This window comes from Pinus tabuliformis, chromosome 5_2, assembly GCF_031772625.1.
Source record: "Pinus tabuliformis cultivar Carrire ecotype Pingquan chromosome 5_2, CPIR1, whole genome shotgun sequence".
Lineage (NCBI taxonomy): Eukaryota > Viridiplantae > Streptophyta > Pinopsida > Pinales > Pinaceae > Pinus > Pinus tabuliformis.
In genome coordinates this window covers 1,053,450,318-1,053,469,314 of record NC_142306.1, presented here as the reverse complement: position 1 = coordinate 1,053,469,314, position 18,997 = coordinate 1,053,450,318, and the positions used below count along the sequence as shown (strand labels likewise).

Below are 18,997 nucleotides of genomic sequence, written 5' to 3'. Positions count from 1 at the left end.
CTTCATGTCTAGAACATATCGTAACTGTCGGATTGTAAGTTACAAAAATACAAAGTAAAGAAACACACTTTACCTAACTCTACATTAGACCAAGTTCTACTTAACTATTTCCTATGTGTCGAAATATCCTAACAAATTACATTACAAGCTTATTTCATATTTCTTCTTAAAACATTGAAGTAAATTACTGAAGCAGCCTACACCAAATTCAATATGATTCTGAAACATAGAAACTGAGCAAGGAAAATAGAAACACATAGGACACCGTTATTTTTGGACAATAGTCCCTGAAAAAATCTAATACAAGGAAACCAGTGCAACAGCTCTGAGGGTTTTCTTATTATGCAGGAGAAAAGCTGAGTACAATTCTAGGATGTTCAACTAGCAATCCTATACAGAGAGAATATTGAACAAAAGACTGGTGAAATGATCTCACCCTGTGACTAGGGGAATTAGTGACTGATCCTGCGGAACTGGAAGCTCGCGTCACCCTCTACAGGGCCTCTGCTTAGAACTGCGTCACTCCCGGTAGTTTCTGTGTCACCCCTCCTAGGTATTACATTGCCCCTCTTTCGGATCCTCTGTTGGCTAAAAAAATCGACATTCTGCCTCTCAGACTTGCACCCCGGCTTCCAGCAATTGAAATTTGACTTCCCTTAGCAGGAAACTCAACTTCCCCTCAAGGATTGCGCTGCTTCTGCATCAGCACTACGTGGGGCAACATCATCCTTCCTTTGGACGACTTTCTGCCCTCCCTCTGCCTCGTACTCTCCAAAAATTCCTTCTAGATTCTCACTGCCCCTCTGCTACAAGAAATCTCCTGAATTAATTTTCCTCCAGAGAACTTCTCACTTCAGAAAATCGATTTCCTTAATCTCTCAGTGTGTCTTCCAAATGACCCTCAAGCCCCTTCTTATATTTTTCTACTAGACAACCAACGACCTAGATTAAATCTTAATCAAAGACTCAAATCATTTTGGTTTGATCCATGTCTTTTTCTAGAAGTTTCACCCATGATTAGATTAATACCCATTAATATTTTAATTTTCCTAATTTTAGACTTAGGAACCCCATTAAAAATATTAATTATTTTAATAAAATCTCTTCTGGGTTGAATTTCCCAAAACGCTTTATGGGTTCTTTAGAATACATGTGCCCAAGCCTCCTTGCAAAATTTGAGGCTTAGAGCACATCCGATGCTACCCCCAAATCAACGGTAGCCTCAGAAAACCGCAGAATTTATGCACGTGTGAGCAGAACTTGTTGATCAGTGGTTGTCATTGATGTCAACCCAAGCAGCACCAAGGGCTACCCAAATCTTGCATGGGCATTTTGACTTGACAACTTACTCTATTTTGAGTCAAGGATCTTCTAGATAGATTCTAGTCGTCAAGATGTTTCCACTGATATGTGGCACGCCACGTAATTCTTCACGATTTGAGAGATATTCGTGTTTGAAGTTAGTAACCCCAGTTAGTAGGCTAAAACCCTATGGGGTTGTGGCATGGCACTCATAATTGGTTGTGGTCATTGAATAGTAAATAATTAATGATGTTTTTTTCCTAAAATCCCTCCAACGTTCACTTGTTGAGGACCCTCTCAACTCAAGACTTTCATATAAATAGTGATCCTCATATCCTCCTCTAGTATGGATTTTGCGGCTCCAAACAGGTCATCATGGCATTTTCCCTATAAACATTTTTCTGTGAAGCTTCAGAAGCGAAAATTAAAACCCATTTGAGCCAAAATCTTGATGAACCTCGTGATCGAATTTCAAAGCTTGGTTCGCTATATTTTCTGATATATAATCTGAGGAAGTTAGGGTTTTTGCAGGCCCCCGAATCCCATGTCAAACAAGTGACGTTGGGAAAATCGTCATAACTTTCTCTCTGAGCAATTGGATTCCAATTTCGTAAATAGTGATAGAAAGAGAACGGACTGTAGTTTGTTGGGTATCGTTTTCAGAGCCGAAGGTCGCAATAGTGACACGTGGCACCTCGTACAAGTTTTCTCTACTGAACCAAGCTATAATCAAGTCATCGTGGAGATTTGGCATGACTCTTTCTTGAAGAATCCCATCTTGATCAAACCTGTGGGATTGGAAATAGAACTCAGAGGGCTATCATAGGACCAACTTTCAGACCCTAGAGATCTGAAAGTACATATATACAACAAATTCAATATCGTGCTCCTAGAAGGCAAGAAAAAGCATGCATTCAAGGATCACTACAGTAAGGACCACACACATCAACAGTCAAGGGTAAGTCTCCTACAACAAGGTATGTATGATTAGAGTTGAAATTTGAATTTTAAAAATCATCTCTGACATATGTTTTTGCAGGACAACGTAAGTATATACAGTGTCTCAGTTATATCTCTATGTCTCTATATGTCACAATTAGTTTTTCGAATGTCCTATTCTTGATACTACACATTTGATGCTACATATTCTTGATGCTACACCAAGTCTGCTAAATCTATATGATGTTGTAAGTTCATGTTACTTGTCTTGTCATAGTTGATAGAATGGTCTCTGTTGTTGTACTTAGAACTTGGTCCATCACAAATCTAGGGCCTATCATCAGTTTTTATTGTATATATCTTTCAGTCAGTTTTGGATATAGTCTTGCATAGCGTCCAGGCTTATATCAAGAGTGGGAGTCTTTTTCTGTTGCTACAACAAGTCAATAAAAAAGTGACAAGCACACTTCAGGTACGCATTGTAATTTTAATTTGTTTTTATTCATTATTCTGCACTTACATGTGTTTTCCAGGCAAAGGTAAGTTGAAGGGTATTTTGTTTTGTTTTGGGATTGGTTTCATCAAGCAAATTTTGAATGCAGGTAGAGGAAGATTCAAGTACAAGTTCAAGCAAGAATTCAAGAGAAGTAGTATCAAATCAAAGGAAGCATTACAGCCATCAGTGTATTGTGAAGAAGTGTCGAGGCCAAGGGTCATCATTGTAATGTTGTAAAAGAGTCATTTGTAAAAGTGTCATCATTGGAAGAGTCATTATTGTAAAAGAGTCAATCTGCCTAGAGTCGAAAAGGCATTATTGGGAGGTATAGGAGTCTCTGTTGGGATGATGTCATGGTTGGGTTGCAGGTCATAGTGTGATTGGGTGTTCGGTCAAAATCATTGTAAATCATATTGTATCGTGGATCATTGTCCCTGGTACAGGAATCCACACTCTTGTCTCATTTCAGTCATTATAGGGTGGCAGGGAGGTGCTAGGCTGGTGCATGAAGTCACCTACAAGTTGGAGCCTGTGAACACTTTAGGGTGGTAGTTTGGTCTAGGATGTTGGGGCATCCATTTAGTTGACTACTAAAGAAACCAAGGCATTAGGGCGTCCTTCCAGTGGGAGCTGGAGAAGAATGTTTTTCTAGAATTCTAGGAAGTTGTTGCTTTCATTTCAATTGGCGCTAAAGATTAAAGAATTTTTTAGAAAAGCATTCGGTGGTTTTTGACCCGGAGGGAGTTTTCCACCTAAAATTCTTGTGTCTACTATGTTCTTTTATTTACTGTTATTACTGCATAAACATTAATAATAATTGAAGATTAACTACTGCTCTGAAAAGATTTAAAAGTGCTAATTGCAAAGGAATACTGCTTCACCCCCGCTCTCAGTATTTCCAATAGAACTAAGGCAGAAAAACTTGTCTTTTTGCTCTCCTTTGACTTTGGTTGTCTTGGCACAGAGATCAATGAATGATGTGATGAGTGAGTGAATATCTCCAAGAGGTCGAGTTGACTCGTATATATACCTGTCCAGGAGGGTCAAATAGCTGCCACATAGACCGACTTGTCCTAGGAGGGCCAACTTGGCCTTGTGTTGACTCTTTGACTCAAAAATAAAAATAAAAATAAATATTTTTTCCTTCAAAAGTCCAAATGGGACTTGACTCAAATACATTTCTTTTTGACTCATAATAAATTATCTTCACTCCTTTGACTTTATAAGCATGAAGAACGTGTTTTGACCAAAAAAATAAAATAATAATAAGGAATATAATAAATATTTCAATGATAAAAATTACATTTTATGAAGACCGACACTAGTTACAATTTCAACACTTTTACGGTCAAAGACCTAGAAAAGTCAGAGAAACTCGAAATTTTTTCAGTGTGGCTAAAAGCTTGTATGGCCAAAGGCCAAGATCAGAAAACAAGCCTCTAATAATAGTGTGGCCAAATGCCGGGATCAGACTTGCTCTGATACCAAATGTGATGAACAAATCTGGTTTTGATCACGAGTGTCCAAAAAGTTTAGAACAGAATAAAAAAATCTATGAGGATAATAATAATATATAAAAATCTATGAGATTGTATATGAATAGGATGATAGAATACAATAAGGACCCCATTATAATATTATATATACCAAGGCAGGGTTGCCTTTTAACTAAGAGACACGTCTTGTTGATAAGACATCTTTTTCATTAATTATTATTTATTTATATTTGTTTTTATATATGCGTGTTTATTACAGAAAAACATAATAAGGAAAAATTACAGCACTGTGAAAAACTTCAGGCTGCAGATAAAGGCGGTAAATAGTAAATACAGTCTAACTCTGACAAACTTATGAATGACGTGGACACTTCATAATAAATGAAGGTTAGCAGCATCAAGACAATGAGAAATTCTTGCATCTTGTGATGATTTTCCAATGCAGATGGATAAATACTCTACAAACTACAATTCTTAAATCATAAAATTGATATAGTAATTGAAACAAATGAACACTCGAGAAACACATTATAGTTAATAAAGCTATGTATTGAAATACAAAAGTTAGAAGTAAACACCCTTGAAAGAAGAAAGACAAAATTTTCTATTGGAATCACAAAACAAAATTAGCAATATAAAGGACAAGAACTTGCAAATGATTTAATATAGATTTAGCAAAATGCCAACTCCCTTTGCACCAAACAAGATGGAACCTGTAAAATAAATGTTATCTTAATTCAAGTCCAAGATATTAGAGACTTTGTTTTACTTACTCGCATGTAGAACACTTCTTGGAATGTTCGCAAAAGATCGAAAGGCAAACAGAACAAACATATCCCATATCAATTGTCTTCTTGTGGCAAAAACACCTGCACAGTGCCAGCACCTTCTTAAGACCCGTCTGAAGGAAACCCATAAGATTTTAACAGTCAAAGTCCAAATGTAATAAAAGCATGATATATCTTAGGATTTCTGTTGCATGAGCAAGAATAAATTGAAAGAAAAGCTAGGAAAATCTTTTGAAAAATCATAGCTGCGGTCAGTATTTTCAAAAGAAAAATTTATTGATTCAAGCATGATCATGTATTTGTCAAAAGAAAATTATAAAAGGCATATTTCATGACCTTGAAAGGAAAAGAAAATTTGAATTTATATTTATTGGATTAATACCCAACAAGTGCTCAAGTCAGCCCCTTCCAAATCAAGTCAGCCTGTCCAAGAGGCACACCTATTCACATGTACAAATCACTATAAATAGCCTATTCGCTCTCCTCCAAGACACACTTTAGATCTCTCATTAACTCTGCCGAACACTTTGGATCTGAGGCATACATCTTCTGTGGTTAAGTGTGATTCAGTGATATATATCTTCTGTGGAACAGCACAAGCCTGAGGCATTATATCTCTGTGGAACTATTCTGACCTGTAGCTGATTGTCTCTATAACACATGTGAGGGTCTGTGGCACATATCTCTGTGCATATGCAAAGGTAATTAGATGGCTGGCTTGGCACTTGCAAGAGGTCATCAAGCTGGTCAGTTCTTGTCTATATGTCTTGTCAAAGATATGCTATTCTGACTGATGTACAAATTGGATTGAATTTAAGTCTTGTTGACTACTACTTGTCAACAACCCATAGCAGTACACCCCCTTTTTCGCAAAAGGGATAGCGCCTGATCAACGTATTCCTGCCATCCAGCTATCATCGTCAGCCTGAGGATCATCTTATATTGTAAACCCAGTCTGCATGTGTATAATGTAAATAATCTCAGCAGATCCGTGTCGTGTATGTAATCACCTAGGTAAACCTAGTTTTCTGGTAACGATCTACATTCCAGGAGGTTTTTTGTCTTACCGATCCATTCTCGGATGGTCGGCAGAGTTTTCCTTCAGCCTACCCCAAAGCCAGAATGGATTTTGTCACTGAAATCTTAGGGGAGTCCTAGTGTTCTAGATCGAGTCTATGTAAAAGTGATTTGGGAATATTCCTAACTATTTGGTTAGGTTATTTTATTACAAATTGCTTGATCTGCTAGATTATATTTTTGTCAAAGAACTGGGTAGTCTGTGAGGGTCTTTTGCAAATGGGTTTCCCCACTTGAGATGTAAAAATGTAAAAATCATGATGTAAAGTGTCTTGAGAGTTAGAAAAATAATTTATCCCCTCATAGGTCCTAGGTAAATTTAAATTTTCCAGAGGTAAAATTCGTGGATCCTTTAAAAAATTAAATCTTAACAGGTCCAGGGACTAAGGTTAAATGATTATTTTGCTAAATTTTATGTCTTGGGTCCCTGGGGTTAAGTCAAAGTCAAAATTTTGAGGAAATAAATGCAAAATTTTAATTTTTGAATTTATTAAAATGCATTTAATTGAAAATTTCAAAATTTCCTCAATATTTAAAATTTCGACAGATGAGATTAAAAGAAATTTTGATCCTCATCAATGGTCGAGATCATTTTGACAAGGATCACTCGAACTAGCTGTTGGAAGATTTATCTTTAAATAGGAGGTCATTTGTCAATCAGTGTCATCCGATCTTTTGATCGTGTACTAAGTGAAAAGCTCTCGTGTAATCTTTTATGAGCAATAAAGAAAGACTTTGGGGTTAATTTCTGTTGGTGTTACTCTTCAAGGAAATGTTGTAAGATGTATTATTTTCGTGCGTAATTTCTTTTTTGTCATTAATAATAGCTTCTGAAGAGCGATTTCAGTACAGGTATCTTGCTCAGTTGCTAGGGTTTGAATGATAATTTAAGTTTTGAATATAATAGCAAGTATCTCCATTAGATCTTAATTTTATTATTGTTTTCTCGCTCTATGTTGACGACTAAATTGAATTTTGCAGGAAAATCCTTGATTATTAGATCATCGAATGTTCAGAGAAGTTCTCGGCTGAATCAGCCAACTCTCGATCCATGTTTTCTGAATAACCCAGCTTAAATGTGATCTCAGGCTTATCTTAACATATTTTTGTGGGTGATGCATGAAGGGTTTTGAACTTAGTACCTCCTCTAAAATTCAAAAAAAATTAACTTTTCTGTGCTAAATCGTTGGATCTGGTTGTTGAGAGCCTCAGATCATCAGATCTGGGAGCAGAGTCGGACTCACATTCCCTAGATCTGATAGATCTGCCATTTACGTACATAAAACTATAATTAATTTTAGTCTTTTGACTTTGGTTTTCAGGGTTGTAGTGTTTTTTTGGGTCATTGTGTATATCGTTTGGGTGTTTTTGGTTGGATCGCAGCCACAGATCTGAAGCTGAAAGTTGTACATGTTAGGATTCCAAGAAACTCTCCTAAGTTGTAGCTCGAAAATGCCTGGGAACATATAAATTCAACTTCTTGTTGCAAATGGATGAATGAAAAAAATGATGTTTGTCCAAGCCAGAGAACCACTTCTATTATGTTTCACTCCAGACATGCGTGAACACCCCCAAACTACAAGGCTTTAGACCACCAACTACTCACAGTTTAAGGATTGGGTGATTATGGAGAATACTGACCACACTAGCAGATGCACAAGACCATGTGATGGCCAGCTGCAACCAGTAAAGAACTCTGCAAATCTAATCTCCTAATACACAGACAGAATGACAGCTCTCTGGCACTAGATGAATAGAAACCTAAATAACTTATGCGATGATACATGCAAGTCTTTAACATAGAGATAGGATGACAGCTACTCTAATGCCAAAAATCAAGAGTTCAAGCATACAGCATATCAAGCACAGCTTGAAACAAAGGAGAAATGGAAAGTGAGCAATTAACAGCAAAATAAGCTTGTATTAGCTGAAAATGAAGACGAAACGCTGCATGTGTCAAAATAGTTATAGTTTCCAGAATTTGAACCTTACATCAAAACATCAACCATCAACCCTAATTACATCTGTTTTTTGGATATATATAGAGTTTCACTACAAAGGCACTTGGCCAATTTAGGTATGGAGGGGTCTTAATTGACCACCAACTGCATTTAACTACCTGATGGAGTCTCTGAGTGCATTTGCTTGCTTCAGTAGATGAATCTGATCTTTTTAGGTGCCCTGCTGTCCTCTCAGGCAGCTGGAGTGTTCGTATCAATGAAGTTCCTTAACTCCTAAATGCAGTTACATGCTCATGCTCTGTCCTTTTCCTCTTCAGCCATACTGTCTGTTAAATGTGGTTGTTGAGGAGCAACAGCAAATGGTACTAGAAGGCCAGTCACCTTCGTCCTTCGGGCACACGGAACGGTCAAGGGATGTGGACTACATAGCGGGTGGATGAGTCGGATGAAGGAGCAAGCTTGGCCGTCGGATCGAGAGGATGATGGTAGAGATGGCTCGGCGGGGATATCGGAAGAAGTAGGAGTGGAATGAACGTGGGCTGTTGGACCTCGGGAGGACAGATCCGACGGTGATCAGGTGGCGAAGGCACACGACGGTTATCGGGCAGGGGCGGAGGATTAAGCGGTGAGCGATATCGATCACACCGCCTTTAGGCGTTGAGTGGTAAAAAGGTGAGGGCGTGCAATTCCATTCAGCGTGTGACACATAGCGGCGGAGGAGAGAGAAAAACCGCTCTCCATCGCGTGCCAACGTCCCATCACTTCGTGGGCGCGAAATGTGCGAAGGTCATCTGATCTTGGCAGAGCTGATCGGACGGTGGAGAAGTGATCGGGCAAGTCGCTTTATCGGGCGCGACGGGAGTTGTTGATTCGGTTTTTTGGGTAATTTTGGGCTTTTACGTATGGCGATGTGCGATTGCAATCAGATCGCATCGCAATATCGCATCAGCAGAAGCCGAGGGGCGCACCCTTTACATACTCATGGATGCAACTTGCGATAGCGATTAAACCCGGACCCGATAAAGGAATTAACCATTTTTTAGGACTAATGAAGGGAGAATGAGCGGGGCAAAGGAAAATGAGAAAGTGACCGTTATGAGCTTCTTTTGAGCATGACCGAGGACCAATCTCACTTCCAACCTTTAGAAAATCGTCATCATATAGCAGAGCTAACACTGGCTCCTTCTGGGGATGAGATCCTCCTTGTGAGGTCTCAATAACCGTAGACCATTTCCTTCTACATCAGAATAAGATTAAAAACATTGCCTAGTATTCCATTGGGCATGGAGTCTAATTAAGTCTACACTAAAACCTGTAAAAGAACACATTCACAACATTAAGGCCTGAAAATTTTAAACAACCTAAATTTTCAAAAACTGCCCATTTACTGAGCCACCAAAATTGTTTCCCCTTCTCTTGGTCAATATGCATGTCAGCCGATTCATCAAAGACTTGCAAAATCGGGTTGATTTGATCATCTACCTCAAAAATTTTGGGGCATTTGACCTTATTAGGTAGAGATGGTTTATATCTCACCCCCTCTTTGTATGTTCTCATCCTTGGATGTTCTTCGCGGAAGCTTTTGTACACCTGTTGAATAACAATGGCTGCTATGTACTCGACTGTGTCATTTGTGGTCTGCACAATTAATATAAATGGTGGACCAATGTATTCTTGTGTGTGGGACACAAAGACTTCACCTGCTTCCGTAGCTTGCTTAGAACCAGCCCCATCCAAGGAGTTGTCCCAAAACTGTGCACCTTCTTCCTCTGTGATCTAGCAAACTGCCTTTTCAAGCTGTGTGGAGGCCACTTGGGCAGGCTTTGGAATATCAAGACTGAGATTATCAGTAACAGCCTTGGGCATTGAGTTATGGCTAGCCTCAGTGCCTAGGGGGCAACTATGAGGGATTGTCCCTTGAACAGACAGAGGAACATAAGATGATGGGGAACTGACTTCACCCTTTTTGATCACTGGGTTGAGGATAACAACGGGTTGGTCAATTTGCAGATTTGCATAGTCATTGGAAGTTGGGCTAGCTTTAGGTTCAGGGTCTTCGAGGATGGATTTCTTGAAGGACTCATTCTTCACTGGTTCAATCAGAGGCATGGGTATTCTTCGCTTCTGGATTTCTAACTGAAAACTGAAAGAAGGGGAACCTTCAAGGCCTCTTACCTCTATGGCTGGAACTTTGAAGATGATGGGGTCTGCTGCTGGTTGCTTTCGCTTATAAGGCTAATGACTCTATCATCCCGGCCATTTTATCGATCTTGGGATCTGAGGATGATGAGGGCTCACTCCTCTGTCTTCTTCTATCAACATTACCTTCAAGCCTTTCTGCAGCCATGATGTTTGATTCTACTTCCAGGGCTGCATCTTGCATATCAGCCAAAGAAGCACATCTTCTTTCCCTCAGTAGTAAACAAAAATGAGAATTGAAGGCATTGGCATAAGTAAGCTTAGCAGAAGTAGGGGTGGGTTTCACTTCAGCTGGTATTCTGCTGTACATGCAGTTAAATCTCTTGTTGAAATCAAACAGCAGCTCACCATTTTCCCTCTGCAAGTTCCCAAATTCAGTATGATAATAGAGCAGATCTTTCTTATCCCCCCAATGCTTTAGGAACACATCATCTAAGGCCTCAATGTCTGCTATAGACCTAGGGGTTAATTCTCTGAACCATTTTCTAGCCTCCCCATCTAGGCTTTGGACAAAAACCCTCATCCACACATCATCTTCACTGATATCTAGATTATCAGCATAGCTATAAAAGGACTCAAGGTGTTCTTCAACTGTTACTCCCTCTGTACCAGTGAATTTAGGCATGTATTTCTAGTATTCTCCTGCAGGCATGGCATTCAAAGGAACAGGCAGGACCAGGGATCCATACCAAGCAACTATGATTCTTTCCAACTTAGTAGGAGCTTGTGGGCCTGCCATGACTAGGGTAGGTGAATGGATATTGGCAGTTTGAACTTTGAAAGGTAGAGAGCTATGAAATGAATGACAGGGACAAAGGAATATGATGGACTGTGTGGGAGGTTTTCTTCAGACTGAGATCCAAAGGGGAACTTAATGAACAAGGAGCTTTACAAATCTCTGAGGGTATTTCTTCATTAACAATGCTAGGCTCTAAATCTTCAAAATGTACATGCTCAGCTAGAAGCCTCTCTTGCAGAGATACATAAGATTGTTTAGGCTTCCTCATCCTGATGCTCCTTTCTGTGATGTTTTCCTTTGCTTGACAATCTTCTCAGGGTCAGGCACTGGGTCAGCTGGTGATTTCCAAGGATTTCTTCGGGTATCCCTCACGAACTGAGCCAGAACTGTAATGTGGAGTCGCCAAAGGTTGGTCCTCCAATAGAGTCACCAGATAGATGATTACAACCGGAAATGTGTCCAGACTTTGTCTATCATCAAAGCTGGATCTGTGTCGTTCTCCCAGGGAAGCTGAGCTTCAATCTCCTCTCCCCGGCAATGGCACCAATTATGTTAGGATTCCATGAAACTCTCCTAGGTTGTAGCTCGGAGATGCTTGGTAACATATAAATTCAACTTCTTGTTGCAAATGGATGAATGGAAGGAATGATGCTTGTCCAAGCCAAATAACCACTTCTATTCTGTTTCACTCCAGACATGCGTGAACACCCCCAAACTACAAGGCTTTAGACCACTAGCTACTCAGTTTAAGGATTGGGTGATTATGGAGAATACTGACCACACCAACAGATGCACAAGACCATGTGATGGCCGATTGCAACCAGTAAAGAAGTTTGCAAATCTAATCTCCTAATACACAGACAAGATGACAACTCTCTGGCACTAGATGAATACAAACCTGAATAACTTATGTGATGATACATACAAGTCTTTAACATAGAAATAGGATGACAGCTACTCTAATGCCAAAAATCAAGAGTTCAAGCATACAGCATATCAAGCACAGCTTAGAACAGAGGAGAAATGGAAAGTGAGCAATTAACAGCAAAAAAAGCTTGTATTCGCTGAAAATGAAGACGAGACGCTGCGAGTGTCAAAATAGTTACAGTCTCCAGAAGTTGAACATTACATCAAAACATCAACCATCAACCTTGATTACATCTGTTTTTTGGGTATATATAGAGTTTCATTACAAAGGCACTTGGCCAATTTAGGTATGGAGGGGTCTTTATTGACCACCAACTGCATTTAACTACCTGATGGAGTCTCTGAGTGCATTTGCTTGCTTCAGTAGATGAATCTGATCTTTTCAGGTGCCCTGTTGTCCTCTTAGGCAGCTGGAGTGTTCGTATCAATGAAGTTCCTTAACTGCTAAATGCAGTTACATGCTCATGCTTTGTCCTTTTCCTCTTCAACCATACTGTTTGTTAAATGTGGTTGTTGAGGAGCAATAGCAAACGGTATTGGAAGGCCGGTCACCTTCGTCCTTCGGGCACACGGAACGGTCAAGGGACGTGAACTACATAGCGGGCGGACGAGTCGGATGAACGAGCAAGCTTGGCCGTCGGATCGGGAGGATGGATGGCAAGGATGGCTCGGCGGGGACATCGGAAGAAGCGGGAGCGGAATGAACATGGGCTGTTGCATCTCGGGAGGACAGATCCGACGGTGATCGGGTGGCAAAGGCGCACGACAGTTATCAGGTGGGGACAGAGGATTAAGCGGTGAGCGGTATCGATCGCACCACCTTTGGGCATCAGGAGGTAAAAAGGTGAGGGCGTGCAATTCCATTCAGTGCGTGACACATAGCAGCGGAGGAGAGAGAAAAACCGCTCTCCATCGCGCGCTAACGTCCCATCGCTTCATGGGCACGAAATGTGCGCAGGTCGTCCAATCTTGGCAGAGCTGATCGGACGGTGGAGAAGTGATCGGGCAAGTCGCTTTATCGGGCGCGACGAGAGTCGTCGGATCAATTTTTTGGGTAATTTTGGGCCTTTACATATGGCGATGTGCAATTGCGATCAGATCGCAATATCGCATCGGCGGAAGCTAAGGGGCGTAGCCTTTACACACTCATGGATGTGACTTGCGATAGCGATTAAACCCGAACCCGATAGAGGCATTAACCATTTTTTAGGACTGATGAAGGGAGAATGAGTGGGGCAAAGGAAAATGAGAAAGTGACCGTTATGAGCTTCTTTTGAGCATGACCGAGGACCAAACTCACTTTCGACCTTTAGAAAATCATCATCATATAGCATGGCTAACAGTGCAGAGTCTAGATCTAGGCCCTGGAGGGTAAGATCTGGATTTCTAGTTTTCATCAACATCATTTTTTGCAAGGAATTTATTTATTTTCATATCTAGAAAATTTTGTGAGGGTTTCATCAGGAAAATCTGAGGCAAAAGGATTTAAAATCTTAATTAAGATTTCTAGGAAAAAAATTTATATTAAAAGGGGTTTTTGGGCTACCATTTTGCAGATTTGTTTGGGTTTAGTTTTTCGAATTTTTTTTAGGAATCCTCTCTGACTAACCTCTGTTATACGCGTTTTCCATCTGCATTGAAAAGGCCTCTCACGCATCCATTCCTCACCACAGCAAACCATTCCCCCTACACTGCCTTACATCGCCATCTGTTTGCTGCATTCTTAAACTCCTCAACGCTGCCCAGCTGCTCCCTTTCCCTGCGTTTTTGGCTACCTCCATCTGCTGCTCCATCACGCAGCTCCCTCCACATAGCTTTCGATTCCACCCGTCGTTTCTCCCTAACCCCTCAGTCCAGCGCCACATAGCTTTCGATTCTGCCCGTCATTTCTCCCTAACCCCTCAGTCCAGCGCCACATAGCTTTCGATTTTGCCCGTCGTTTCTCCCTAACCCCTCAGTCCAGCACCACGTAGCCTTCACCCTCATCTCCCCACGCTGCCAGAGCATCTGTCCAGCTCTCCTCGAATCATCCAAACGCTGCCATAAACTGTAGCGCATAGCCTTCATCCTCTCTCCGCAACCATTTCCGCACGTCCCTCTCTCCCTTGCTGCCATCTCCGTTTCGTTGATCAAACCCTCCATCTGTGTGTTGTTCCCCGCTGCCAAGCTACCTCTGCTACTCATCTCCCTTTCGTGGCTCCCGTGAGCTGCCCTTCCTTCACTCTCTGAGTGTTCACCTGCAAATCCAAACACAAAGCAGCATTTCGATGTTTCTTTTTTATATTGTAGTCATATGATCAAAATTAGTTTCCTTACGGTGTTAGTGTTTGTGTATAGTTAGACTTAGGGTTAGGTTGGGTTTAGATAGATTTTGATTTTGGCTTGTATGGTTAGTTTAGTCAGCTCATTCAATTTTGTTTTATTTTGTGTATATATTTAGGTTAGCCGCATTCCCCTTTTTTTTTTTTTTTTCACTCATATATTCGTTAGCTCTCATTTTTATTTAGTTAGCATATGATTTTTTCTCTTTTAGTTTCATTCGATTTACTTTCTTTTTTATTTCATTTAAAAATGAAAATCTAAAACAAAAAAAAAAAAAAAAAAAAAAAAACTTAAAAAATTCTAAAATCCTAAAGATTAAAAAATTTAAAAAAATCCTAAAAACATTATAAAAAAATTAATCTAAAAAATATAAAATTTCAAAAGTCTAAAAACATTTAAAATATTTAAAATCCAAAAACATTTAAAAAATATAAAATTAAAAAACTTTAAATCATAAATCTAAATTTGGTGACTAAGGATTTAAAATAAAATTTAGGGGTTTTTATTGCTTAAACTCTAGAATTTTTAGTGTGGCCTATGGCCCATTAAAAATTTTGATTTTTTAACCCTTCGATTAAATTAAATTCCTAAGGAATAATTAAAAAATTTAAGCTAAAGTTCCTTAGTGTCATTTGGTCATTAAATGCAATAATTTGTATGATTTTCCTATGGTCAAGGTGCGATAAATGTGTTAAATGATATTGATTGTTGGAGAAAATTACTTAATTCTAGATTTTGTATCATTAACGATAATTATTTTAAATCTAGAATATCTTGTGTGATGCGGTGTTCGGCATTTTTATGGATTATTTATGATTGTCACTTTTCGTCACATATTGAAAATCATTCTGGATAGCTTGTTTTATTGAGGGTTAATTCAAATATCGAAGGCACTGGTCCATAATTGTTTCTATCTTGTGGTCGTGTCTTGTTTATGTTGGCATTTAATCTATCAATCTGATTTAATCGTTGAGATTCATCAAGTTGTCCATCATTAAAATCTCCTAGAGCCCGTGATCCGCAGGCTTTCTCATCCATTTACCTTAGGGACTACCCCCCTCGACTTGCCTAGGAGAGAGTCTAAACGGAGTGAGTAAGGATTAAGAGTGACAGCCCTTACTCTGAGTGTTGTCGTGTTGCCTAGACACTCTCTGCGACAACATTTTTGGCGTCGCGGCCAGGGATATTTTATTCTCAGCATTTCAACGACATTCATCTTCTCATTTGTCATCTTTTCATTTGAGCTGGAAACGACAACATTTTTGGCGTCGTTACCGGGGATATTTTATTCTCGGCGTTTCAACGACATTTCCTCATCGTTTTTAATCATCTCAGCTTTTCCGCCATTCATTAGCCTGTCAAGCGGCACAGCATTTCCTGGCGTCATTTGATCTTTTCATCACCTTATCTTTCATCATCTCGTTAATCGTTTCATCTGCACCTTTAGCACCTGGACATCTCGGTTGATCTCTTACTTGGGTGGCAACTCCATTTCTTTTCATTTATTTTTTCTCAGACAAGAAGCCCTCCCTTATATCTGGTTGTTTGTTGCCTTTTGGATCCTAGATTTAGATTCATGTTCAAGTGGCGACTCCATTTCTTTCATTTCTACAAGAATTTCTACTCGAAGCTTGCTTCTTGTGAATCTTTTATATTTCTTGATCAGAGGCCTCTCTCTATCATCCATTTGGTCCCCCATTATTCATCATGGATTATTCGTTTACCCCGTGTCATTTTATTAATGTTCTCCATGATATTCCGAAAGTGGCCATTCATAAATTATCTTTGTTCTCGGGTGGTGATTCAGACGCTGCTAGAAAGCATTTATGCAGGTTTACTCGTATAATGCTCATATATTGTAGTTCTCCCCAGTATGATCATGAAGATGTCAAAATGTGTCTATTTGCCTTTTCTTTAGAGGGTGATGCCTTGAATTGGTTTAGTAATTGTCCTAAAGATTCTTCACTTCTTTACAAGACATCGTTCATGCTTTTAGCCTTTTAAAGATAGATATGGTTATCGCTCGCCTTGTGCCCCTAAAATTATGCAACAGAATGAAAGTGATCTTGTGAAGGATCGAGCTGGCGATGAAATATTTCAAGACAATTCTCCATATCAGAATGTGCCATCCACCTGTACCGTTGCAGATCAAATCCATGACAGTGGAAAAACAAGAACAAGTTATCAAATCAATGTCAACAATGAAAGGGAAAATCATAAGCAAATTATATAAGAACTAATGTGGCTGGTAAAAAATATGGAGCTTAATCAAGAAAAATTTGTAATTGATTACGTCAAGGATATGAGAACTTTATACACCCACCTAGAAAAGCGAGATAAGGAGATGGAAACCATGAAAGCTAATCATGACAGGGAAATTAATTCTATGCAAAACAAGTTATTAACTATGGATGAAGAAATGACCATCATGACATTCGATTATAATAATCAGTTGGCTACCATGCAAGCAAATCATAAGAAAGAGATAAACTCTATTCAACATTGCTTGATGACCATAAAAACAAAGAATGACAAAGTAATAAAAGATATGGAAGCTAGTCAGATATGTCTTTAGAATAAGTTATTGAGCATGGAGGAAGACCATGCCAAGGAAGTCAGTGCTATGAAGGTTGAACACTCTAGCCAGATGGATGCCATAACAATACAGGTATAGAAATTTCAACAGCAGTCAGAGGATGAAAGAAACAAAGAGATGTCGATAGATCAGAAGCCTCCTTATCTGTTGCAGCAAGCTCCACCTTATTATGAGGAGGTCATTTGCTCCATTGAAAAGTGGCTAATTGAAGGTGACTCGGATAAAACAGAAATTGATAAGAATCAAACGCAGAATGAAGAAAGACATGTCATGCATACCCTACATACTTCATCTGAGAGTTTTGAAACAGAATGTTCCACGTCATCAGAGATACACCTTGCCACAAAGAAAAAGAGCAAGAGAAAGAAAATGAGAAAGCGATTTGATGCATCAGATGACCGTAAGCAGCTTGCTTTTCGGACAAGAAAAATTCCTACTATATGCAAGATTGGACATGGCACATCCGAGAAACAACCGACAAATTTGCCCGAAAGCAGGCAAATGCTCAGTATACACTATATTGAAAGCATCTGATGCCATGGGGCATCTTTGTATTGTATTTCTAACCTTATGCCCTTTTATTTCAGTATTTCATTTTGTAGTTAGATTTGTGTTTTTCATGTTAATAAATGAAGAGCTTATATCTTTCTTGTGCTTAACATTATATGATGATTTTTGGATGGACACTACTTATGTTTTGTTTGTGTTGCATGGGTGCAAATTCTGGATTCTCACATTCCTCTAGTGCAGCAACGTGTCCCCAAGTAGAGCCAGATGTTGACCACTACATGTCAATGACCCATAGCAGTACACCCCCTTTTTCGCAAAAGGGATAGTGCTTGATCGACGTGTTCCTGCCATCTAGCTATCATCATCAGCCTGAGGATCATCTTATAATGTAAACCCAGTCTGCATGTGTATAATGTAAATAATCTCAACAGATCCGTGTCGTGTATGTAATCACCTAGGTAAACCTAGTTTTCTGGTAACGATCTACATTCCAAGAGGTTTTTTTCTCTCACCGATCCATTCTCAAATGGTCGGCAGAGTTTTCCTTCAGCCTACCCCAAAGCCGGAATGGATTTTGTCACTGAAATCTTAAGGGAGTCCTAGTGTTCTAGATCGAGTCTATGTAAAAGTGATTTGGGAATATTCCTAACTATTTCGTTAGGTTATTTTATTACAAATTGTTTGATCTGCTAGATTATATTTGTGTCAAAGGACTGGGTAGTCTGTGAGGGTCTTTTGCAAATAGGTTTTCCCCCTTGAGATGTAAAAAATGTAAAAATCATGATGTAAAGTGTCTTGAGGGTTAGAAAAATATTTTATCCCCTCGTAGGTCCTATGTCCTAGGTAAATTTAAATTTTCCAGAGGTAAAATTCATGGATCCTTTAAAAAATTAAATCTTAACAGGTCCAAGGACTAAGGTTTGATTATTTTGCTAAATTTTATGCCTTGGGTCCCTGGGGTTAAGTCAAAGTCAAAATTTTGAGGAAATAAATGCAAAATTTTAATTTTTGAATTTATTAAAATGCATTTAATTGAAAATTTCAAAATTTCCTCAATATTTAAAATTTCGACGGATGAAATTAGAAGAAATTTTGATCCTCGCCAACGGTCGAGATCATTTTGACAAAGATCACTCAAACTAGCCATTGGAAGATTTATCTTTAAATAGGAGGTCATTTGTCAATCAGTGTCATCCGATCTTTTGATCGTGTACTAAGCAAAAAGCTCTCTTGTAATCTTTTATGAGCAATAAAGAAAGAAGACTTCGGGGTTAACTTCTGCTGGTGTTACTCTTCATGGAAATGTTGTAAGATGCATTATTTTCGTGCGTAATTCTTTTTTGCCATTAATAATAGCTTCTAAAGAGCGATTTGAATACAAGTATCTTGCTCAGTCACTAGAGTTTGAATGATAATTTAAGTTTTGAATATAACAGTAAGTATCTCTTTTAGATCTGAAATTTGTTATTGTTTTCTCGCTCTATGTTGACGGCTGAACTGAGTTTTGCAGGAAAATCCTTGATTATTAGATCATCAAGCGTTCGGGGAAGTTCTCGGCTGAACCAGCCAGCTCCCCATCCATGTTTTCTAAAGAGCCCAGCTTAAATGTGATCCCGAGCTTATCAGAAGATATTTTTGTGGGTGA

At 39.1% G+C, this 18,997-nt stretch overlaps 1 protein-coding gene across 1 annotated transcript in view; it reads right to left on the bottom strand.

Annotated features, from left to right (window-relative positions):
• Positions 1 to 18,997, bottom strand: part of LOC149162853 (basal transcription factor complex subunit-like protein) — a 232,251-nt gene that overhangs the window by 34,220 nt on the left and 179,034 nt on the right. The window contains exon 10 of the mRNA XM_089437412.1: positions 5,007 to 5,102. Within this exon, the coding sequence (XP_089293538.1) occupies positions 5,007 to 5,102 (96 nt within the window). The remainder of the gene's footprint in view (positions 1 to 5,006; positions 5,103 to 18,997) is intronic.